The 9,910-nt window shown below is 39.0% G+C and overlaps 1 protein-coding gene across 1 annotated transcript; it reads right to left on the bottom strand.

Annotated features, from left to right (window-relative positions):
* Positions 1 to 6,972: 6,972 nt before the first annotated feature.
* Positions 6,973 to 9,288, bottom strand: LOC105058168 (protein TUNICAMYCIN INDUCED 1). Its single transcript, XM_010941006.3, has 3 exons — positions 9,098 to 9,288; positions 8,484 to 8,816; positions 6,973 to 7,855 (listed from the first exon to the last, which is right to left on the bottom strand). Exons 1-3 carry the CDS (start codon positions 9,203 to 9,205, stop codon positions 7,067 to 7,069), a joined length of 1,230 nt encoding a protein of 409 aa, XP_010939308.1. The 5' UTR covers positions 9,206 to 9,288; the 3' UTR covers positions 6,973 to 7,066.
* Positions 9,289 to 9,910: the final 622 nt, after the last annotated feature.

Below are 9,910 nucleotides of genomic sequence, written 5' to 3'. Positions count from 1 at the left end.
TTGGTGGAGGGCGGGGGTTTTATGGAGCGTTCATTTTTCTTTTTTCGATTTTAAGGATGTGGGATTTTATTTTTTATTTTTTATTTTTTTTCCTGTTTTAGGGTTTATCCGATCCAGGGATGGGGGTCGGGACTTAGGACCGGTTTTGGGGCCTCGTTTTTTTTTTTTGGTATACGATTTTTCGGAATTTCGTATACGTTTGGAGGACAGGAGAATTGGAAGGTAATAATTTATTTATTGGGATTTTTGAATGTCAAGGTTGGAGGGAAGGAACAGGATTAGAGTGGGAGCAGCGGATCTGGGGATAAGACATGGGAACTGAACCATGTACCGCGGTTCAACAACAGTCCGGCATGTGCGATGGTATGCCTGCGAATAGAAGAGGAAGATTGGAGTGACAGATGATGATGATTGTCATTTAAGTAAACATCTAATAATCTTTTATGAAAAAGTACACTTATTAAAGCTTAAGAACTTAGAGTGATTAATAATAAAGATTTCGGTGGTTGAGATAGAATAAGATGTTTACTTCCCGATTCTTAATTCAAAACTGTAGTCTAAATAGTCTTATTGCACGGTGATGTACACTTATCAAGCCTAATGCAACATGTTGTATCAAATATGGATGACTACTTATTGTGGAATAAATTTTTTATATTTAGACTGATTACGGAAGAAATTATGGTTGGATCATCATCGTCTGCCACATGTATATATTGAGATATTCATAAAAAAAAGATATAGTTACGTGATGTTTATCTAAACTGTTTAAATATCACTAAGATTTATTCTTTTTTTTTTAATATTTTAACGTGCGCGTGTGGCCATTCTTTTTTTTTTATAGATATTTTTGAAATATGTTCGACCATAATTTTTTTCATGGTCGGTTCAATTATATATAAAAATTTTACCCCTTATTATGCATAACATGCAATCTGGTAGGTGATAATGCAACACTTGATTAAACATACGAAGAAGAAAAAAAAAGCACATATTCGAGAGAAATAATTTTATATTGTTGATTTGTTTATTAGATTGGCAGCTTATTATTTTTGTTTTTAAAATTGAAAAATCCACTTTATTGTCTGTCTTTTTTTTATCTGTAGAGGTGAAGACACAGCCGTCATTTTCTAATGCAGAGCACACCCATTCAAGCTTTCCTTTTTTACACTCACCTTGACATATAACCTTAGCAGATCAACATATTTTGCAAATAAAATAATAAATATTTTACGAACAATATTATTTAATATGATTTGGCAAAATTGCTACATTCTATTCCTCCATGGGTAGATCCATGCATGCCATGCTAGAATCCAGCTAGCAGAGTGCAGCTATCCATATACATCTATGAAAGAGACCAATCCACACATGTATCCCCATTTAGCCGGTAGTCTTTACTGTCATACTTCTGTGCGCTTGTAGTAGAAACATGTGGTCGACTACAAATGTCAAGACCAAGGAAGCCATGATTTGTTCAAGGCAACAGTCAAATCTGGTCCTATGAAGGCTCTTTGACTGACAAGCCCATGCAAACGAAAACAAACGCTCATTAACCTTCTCTCTCTCTCCCATGCAAAATAAAACAGACACTCATTAACCTTCTCTCTCTCTCCCATGCAAAATAAAGCAGACAGCCATTATCTCTCTCTCCCCCCCTCCCTCCCCCCCATGCAAAGGAAAACCAACGCTCATTAACCCTCTCTCTCTCTTTCTGAGATGGAAGGCCAGAAGGACAGGAGCCCCACCTTTGTCCCGTCTCACAACGAGTAAGTCCTGAGTCCATTCTCGAAGGCCGCACTAAATTGCGACTTCACCATGCTCCACCGCTACGTGGTCCCGCGCTTTCCCGGCAGGGTTATTAGCCTCTTCTCTTCTTCCTCGAGAAATTGCCCAAACGGCCACCATCTCTCCCTTATCTTCCGACCCCCAACACCTCAGCACGCACAGCGAGCCGCCAGGGAAAGCGACGGCTTATCAGGCCCATCCGGCAATTGCGTCACCCCCTAGATCTCACAAAGATACTCCCATCCAACTGCTCATGGTAGCCGGTAAGGTTTCACATCGGAAAAATCTTAAAAATCTAACACTTTGATAATTTTGATTTCTCTTGGGTTTACAATATATATCATAAAATTTGCTAATTGATATTGCATAGAATATCTTGCATGTTAGATCAACAAAGTAGCTAGAGTACTCGATCATTATACCATGATACAACTTTGAGCAATATATTTCTTTTATCAAAATTATATATCAAGTATTCTACAAATATCTTATTTGCTAAAATCACAAGAAGATTGCAGATTAGTTGGAACAATTGCTGCTACAATTTGATTTGGTGTGATACAGATGATTGATTAAGAAATCCTATGTTACAACTGATTCACTCTCCAAAGCTAGTGTCCCGTGTTCGAATTAATAGCTGTATACTTTTAACATACATGTTTTTGACTCATTGATTTGAGACATCATTTCCTAGGCCCAGCTCCGCCTTGTGTAGCGGCGGTGATTTCCTTTTCCAAATAAAAGATGTCGTTCAAGAAGCTCATTTTCAAACATAGACATGATAACTTAAGTTTATTTTCATTATGATCTTCCTTTCAATTTTTTTTTTTAATAGTGTGTATGTTGTTCCGGTCCCCTTTATAAGCCTACATTAGAATGACTAAAAATAAATTTCATATAGGTAATAATGCTTAATAGAAATGAAGTTTCATATCTAACATCTTATGACCCCAATTCATTTGAAAAAAAAAAAAAATGATAAATTGTGGATCACAAATGCAAACATAATTTTCCACCAAAACTTAGATAATATTAAGAGACAATCATTTTTCTATATATGTACCAAGAGAAAATATTCTTTATCTTTTTAGATCATGCATGTGCGGGCATAGTTATCACTTTGCTCTTTGCGCATGGTGCATGCCCATATGGTCACATGGCCAACGATGATGGGGTGGCATATCTACATATAGGCTACAGGGGCTCTTAGTTCCATCTTGTAGCTTGCTATAGCACTAAGGTTAGTGGTGGCATATCTACATGGTTTTTTTTATCCTCTCCATTTTCGCTTTAGGCTACTCAGACTGTGGCAAACACAATTTGAAATGGGTGCTGCCGTCAATCATATAGTTAAATAGTTTATAAGTCCCAATGTGTATCATTTTATAAGATGGTTATTATTATAGCTAATAAGTGTTGTTGGCATGAGAGAATGGGACCTTTGAGTGCCAAAGGGGTTGTAATTTTCTCGAACGGCGATTTCTTTGTCCCCTGGCCCTTGGATGGCTCGAACCACCACCATGTCCAGAATCTCTGGCTGTCTACCACCACCACCAATTCTTCTTCTAAAAACAAGGTAGACCCTTTCAAGGCACTTCCTCCAAGCACTTCTAGTTCCTGGTTCTAACAAGCAGGAATTGCATCATTAGCATTGGGTTACTTGCTCGATGTGCCTGCTGTTTGTGTGCACGCATGCATTCAGAAGTTCATTTGATCAATAGTTAACAGTTTGATCTGCCATGTGGATGGATCCCATGGTCAATAGGCTTACATTAAGGTTGGAGAAAATGAGGGTGGCAGCTTTGTGTCAAATGCATGAGTTACATCTACAGTGATTCATAGTATGATGCTCGACATGCATGCCCATTTATTAGATTGAAACGCAGCAAGAAATGAAGAAAAAATAATTTGCCCCACTAAATGTTTTATTGCAAGATCAAATAAGAAGTGAAGAGATTATCTTGCAAGATAATAATATGGTTTTTAAATTAATATTATGAAAATTTAGAAGTGTGTCTTCATTGGTGTGTACTCGTGCGGCGTAGCGCATAAAAAGAGTCGAAATGGTTGAAAATTTTATTAAGAAAGAAACAATTATACACAATATTAAAAAACTAAAGTCTAAATACATCTTCATGTACTAAATTGAAGGATCACATGCCTTTGCTTGTGCTAGAGTCTTGTAAAGCATGACCTCAATTTCTACAGCTTCAAAAGTTCTTAAATGGCTTTTGCTATAATCCTGCCGTGTGAATGTTCATTCTGACTCACCTCTCTCCAATTTGAGATCTCAATCAGCTAGTAACATCCACACCCTGTCATAAAAGATCACAACCGCACACAGAACATATTCTTAAACCATCCATTCAATTCATTGCCACGTTGTAAAGGCCATAGCCATCCACAAAGGCACCATTTCCTGGCACCAATCAATCCACTTTACTTTAATACATAACATCATCTTCGTTCAGGTCATTTTCGTTTAAAGAAAATAACATAATAACTAGAGCACCATCAATCGTTTTATGCACATGAAGAGAGAATCTCCCATGTCAAAATACCTCATACTCCACAGGGAGGGTGAAACAACTGGACCGCAGTTCAGCTTGCTGATGGTGCATGCAAGACTACAGTTCATTATCAGATGATACATCTTTTCCAAGTGAGGAGCTACATTGAATACATTTGGATAACATTGTATTGATATGAGGAAGGGGTGAACTGGTGGGCTACTTCACTTAAACAAGCCATCTCTATCAGTGCATGTGCCTGACCAGCTTTAATAGTGCAAGAGCATGGTGGAACCCCATAAGCTCTGAAGGACACCCACCCATCCTCTGGCTGAGCTTACAAAGGACCCATCTTCCATGTCTGTTAGGCAATCCTCGATTTCAATCCTTACCAATTAAAGAGGGGGTGAGCATGGAACAGGCACATCAATGCTGACACCATTAGCATTTTCCCTTCGCAGCCATCCAATTTCTAGTACTGTACTGATGCTTACTTGATCTGAAATCTGGTTGTGGTTCTGAGCTCTGCCCACCATAATAGAGAACCGCTACGTTAGAGTGGTCCTGTTAGATGAGTACCAAAGGAAGAGAACACCACATCAATCCACCGTTGAAATAGCAGAAAGCATGGCACAATGAGGAAAGCATCAGAGCTACAACGATACCAAGTTAAAAAAAAAAAAGCATTATGAGATTTTTAACAATACTCATAAGAGAGAACTTCTTCAACATAGAATGGTGATAAAGGGGTGTTCTCTGTACTAGTTCTAACACATCGCCCTCATCCAGTAAATTTTGTTTAGTTTGAACCTTCTCCACATAGAGGTAAAGTAACCCTTTTATATATCTGAAAAGGTCCAGGAAATAACAGATATAAGTTACCTCTACATGTAAAGAGAGAAAAGCGTGAGGACTGGAATCAGTGGTTGTTTGGTTAATTAAGGAGTAAAATATGTTCATAATTCATATAATAAAGAGATTCCATCAGGCACATGCTATAAAATCTGATTCATGCAATATGATAAAAGCAGAACTATAATTTGCCTGCCTTGTATGAATATGAATAGAAGGACACATCAAATCAGGGGTTTTCTATCTAATTCAGCATTATACATTATGACTGGAGGTTTCCTGGTAAAGACATTTATAATTTCCAGAGATAAATTTTTCAAATATCTGACAAATGAACAAATTTGCAAAAACATAATGCACCTTGACCGATACCACACAGAAAAAATGCATTCTTGTGCTGTTCCCAGAATTTGGATTTTGATAGTCTGAGCATCATCCACCATATAATAAGATGACCGAAATTTATCCATTACAAATACATGACTGGGAACAATTAGATTGATAATTCTAATTAACATTTGCCCAATAACATTTCATTTTATCATTTACATGCAAGCATTTTGATGACATTGAGTCAAGAAGACCTGTTGCATAATCAAAAGCCACAATGAAACCATCTCCTCTGCCTGCTTAGAGGACCTGCAGCCTGGCATGTGTACAACCAGCGTTTTCACCATTGCTGGATTCATAACAGTGGCTGTGTTACTGCTGTATTCTATGCCACCACTTTAGACAATGTTCCAGTCGTTTCAATACCCCAACTTAAAGTGCATGCTGGAAGATGTCAGAGAGGCAAGGTAACATTAAGTCCAGGAAAGCAAATAGAGTGAGTTCATCAGCATATTTATTTGCTCACTGACAATAGATAATAGACAGCCAAAGGGCCAATATATGACCATACGAAGAAATGGCAAAGTTACTCTAGTGAAACTGAAAATTTTACCAATGAAGAAACATGTACATTAACACCACATTTTTCCATTATTTCAACAATCACCTGCTGCATTATCTCCTGCTACCTGAATCTGATCAAAAGGGATTGACTAGCAACTACCAAATAGAAGTGGTTGACTAGCAATTTAGTAAACTACCAACTCCAAGTGTAAACAGTACTCCTGTTTTGCATTTTATAAAGCCAAAAGACTTGAAGGAAGCAATTAAATTGGAGCTGGTGCTGTAAAAACAGTGTGAGATATGTATGACTGATTGGATACAGAACAAACAAACTGTATACAAGGCATAACTCATGTAATACATCACTTCGAGATTATGTAACACAAATAAATAGAAATATTTAAGCTAGTGCACAATATACAAAACAAAGTTACCAGCAGTAACCGAGTATGCAACAAGTATTGTACAGAAGACTAAAATTACATGATACAGGTGATCTCTAACAGGTTAAGCAATGCCAGACCCTGTCCTATTGACAGCTATGCAATCTCTTCAGAAACATGGGATGAAATGCAGAAGGTAACAACGAATAGTTGTGGCTATGAATGACCTGATCATGGACAGGAGCCAGTGATAAAGCAATATCTAGCCAACCAATCCCAATTGGAAGGAGAAAGGTTCATCATTATGGCATAATCCGAGCCATCTTCCAGTTTACTCTCTAAATAGGCAGTTTGAAGCACTTATGCATTCACAGTGGTCCAATTCAAATATAACTTCAGCCCAACAAGAAGAGGGGTAAAATTGAGATCAACAAGATACTAGAAATCATGATGTCATGTTTTTATATCATTTATAGTATGACATTCATCACTCTAAACTCTACGTACATTATTTGACAAAATTATGATTCAACAAAATGTGTCACTTAGCAATGCAAAGTCGAGAAAATTTTGATTGCTTGCTATAGATCTTTACATTTGTTGTTCTTCAGCAAGACTAGAATAATATGAAGAACAGGATTACAGTGTGAAGTATTCTGGTGGAGGGTAAGCTGCTGAAACCTGGGACATGGACACATTCCCAGTCTGAACACTAGCTAGCACACTGTCCTCCATATGGAATGGCTGGACTGCAGCAATCTTCTCAGGGATCACTATACCATTGTCTTCAACCCGAGCCAGCACCTCAAAGTGAGCCATTGCCTTTTCCGGCCTTGTCTTCCACTCTGGGAACCCTGACCAGTCCACTTCTAGATCCAAAAGACTCCTCTCCACGGTGAACCCCATCTTCACATAAGTTCGTGCTGCTACCTCTGCCCTCACCAACCTGAATGATCCTTCCTCCTGTCCCTTCTTTCCCAACACTGATGCCAATAGCTCTTCAAAACCCCTAAGATTCAAATCAGATCCATTCAATGAAGTCAGAGGCCACAAAGTAGGGTTCTGTGATGCTTGTACATCTTCAGAGACAGCTGGGACAGAGCGAGATGAGAGCTCAACAAGGCCAGGGGCAAGGCGCCTCAGCTTTAGCTTGTCATTGGGGGACATGGATGGAGAAGAGGTGAGGGAAGTGGGACCAACAATGTGGAGCGACAGGAGTGGCTTCTCATTTGAACGTGCAGAATTGCGGAGGGCCTCTGCAATGGTTAGGAGGCCTGATGCCATAGGACGATTGTTGGGGTGTGTGCGATTGAGGGGGAGCGGGAGGTCAAGTGGCTGCCTGAGGCTGACCGATCTTGCACCCTTGACTGTCACCACAGCACCATCTGATAGGAGAACTTTCTTCAGCTTACCAGCTTCTACATCATGCTGCAAACAAAAAAGAACAGAAAATTCAATGATTAGTCATGTGTTTCCTCTACAATACTACTGAAATGGAAGTGATGCAGCACTCAGAATTCAGAAACTAAGACAACAACAGTGCAAGATGGACAAGTAGTGCCATAATATTACCAGAGACAACATTTGAGTTGTTCAGGTTATTAAAAGCAACCCATGAAAAGATGAGATTGTGAAGGGTCACAAATCAGAACCGTAAGTAGAACGAATTCTGTTATCAATATCTGAATTATAATATCTGAATTGAATTCTCAAGCAGGTTGATTCAAATTTAAAGAATCTTGAATTATCAAATAAATGGCATACCTTAAGTAGAACGAATTCCAGATCAAGGCTTTGGAAATTCTGGTATTTGAAGACTTTTATTAAGAAGAAAAAAAAAGTTCTCAGAAAAGGGTACACCGAATTCCAAACTCAAGTAATTATCTTCAGAAATTGTCTCATAGATTCTAAATGAAATCCAAATGAACATATATCTTTATTAACATTCCTAAATTTTTCATTCATCGTAGAATTTAGAGAATTAGAAAAAGGGAATTTTAACAATTAAAACCTTTCTAATTGGAAAATTAACCAAAGAAAGGAGGACATCTCTCACCGGCAACGAAAGCCTCATGTCATCCCCGTCCTGGATCCAGAGCTCCATCGGCCCCGCCAGCTGAAATGGTGATAGCTCAGGCAGAACCCTCGAATCGGGCCTCCTCCCCCTCTCCGCCAATCCCTTCTCCTCCGTCATAAAAATTGGCAGATCCACGAAGTCCCACCGGCTAACGTCCTCAAGAAGCTTGACCGGAACCACCTCCTTGTCCACCTCGATGTCAAACTCGTAGGCCACCGAATGCCCCACCAGCGCGTCCCTCACGTCCAACCCCGACACCTCGAGCCCCTCCCCCTGGATCCCCAGCCCTTTGACGATCGCCTCCCTCAAATCCTTCAATTAAAACGGCAAACATATCAGTCCAAGGAAGTAGAGTTCGAAAGATGGTTTTTTTTCCTCTCTCTCTTTTCATCCATAATTAAAGCTTTTTCCATCAAAAAAACTTTCAAAAAGAGGGATTTTTTTTCGGGATTTCAAAAGATCGGATTTTTGGATCAAAACGGGAATTACAGATTAAAAAGACGGATTTTTCCATCAAAAACAGGAATTCGAGTTTCAAAAACAGAGAGTTTTCCACCGGAAGGGATTTATTAGGGTTTCCAGTTTTATCTTACCGCGATCGCCTTGGGGGCGGAGGGATTGTGGGATTCGGAGGAGATGACAGCGTTTGCAGCTCCGATCGTGAGGAGGGAGAGGAGGATCACCGCGAATCGAGCCGCCATCGATCAAAGAGAAGGAATTCGGAGAAGAATCGAAGAGCTTTTTATTTTTATTTTTTTTTTAATATAGATTTTGGATAGAAGGCAAGAGAATTTGAGCGATTTATTTAAAAGAAGTAGTGCCGACGTGGAATAACATCCAATGATAAGAGAGAGAAAGATGCGAGGTGATTGCTTATTGGCTAGGATTCGCTGGAGGAAAGTGCTCCCGCCAACAGTTCGAACCTGTTTTGGAAGGATCACAGCCGTTGATTCACAGATTTCATATCTATCGACGGTCGTGATTGTGATGAATAAAGGCCTGGTGTTGATGGGAATCAGCAAATTTTATGGGGACAAGAGAGATGGAGTCAAAAGAAAAGACATACCGACATCCGACGGTCGTTGTGGTCCTGTACCATGTCTTGACACGTGAATGGCTATAACTCCATCAAGCGAGAATCCTAGGTACCATCATAAATTGTTTGCCCACCCCTTATCGCAGAAGAAAAAGGGTGAATTACCAACTTTTATTGGACAAATATATTGTATTTATTTTGTAACTACAGAGAATGTAATCAACAAAGAAAGAATCCAATCATTTTGGTTGGAGTTGAAAAAAAAAAACTTAAGAATACCAAGAAAAATAAAATCTTGAAATTTTGCGTCAAGAAAACCTTCACTCCATCGAGACGTGCTGGCCAAGATATAATGCCCAATATATAAAAA

Source organism: Elaeis guineensis, chromosome 15 (genome assembly GCF_000442705.2).
Source record: "Elaeis guineensis isolate ETL-2024a chromosome 15, EG11, whole genome shotgun sequence".
Lineage (NCBI taxonomy): Eukaryota > Viridiplantae > Streptophyta > Magnoliopsida > Arecales > Arecaceae > Elaeis > Elaeis guineensis.
Note: the sequence above shows the minus strand (reverse complement) of the source record. Positions and strands in the feature narration are given on the sequence as shown.

Bases quoted from the DNA above. Each gene is read 5' to 3' on its own strand.
- LOC105058168 (XM_010941006.3), bottom strand. From the start codon at position 9,205: ATGGCGGCTCGATTCGCGGTGATCCTCCTCTCCCTCCTCACGATCGGA. The intron at 8,817-9,097 runs GTAAGATAAAAC...TTTTAATTGAAG, and splicing joins CCGCCCCCAAGGCGATCGCG to GATTTGAGGGAGGCGATCGT. The intron at 7,856-8,483 runs GTGAGAGATGTC...TTTTGTTTGCAG, and splicing joins ACATGAGGCTTTCGTTGCCG to CATGATGTAGAAGCTGGTAA.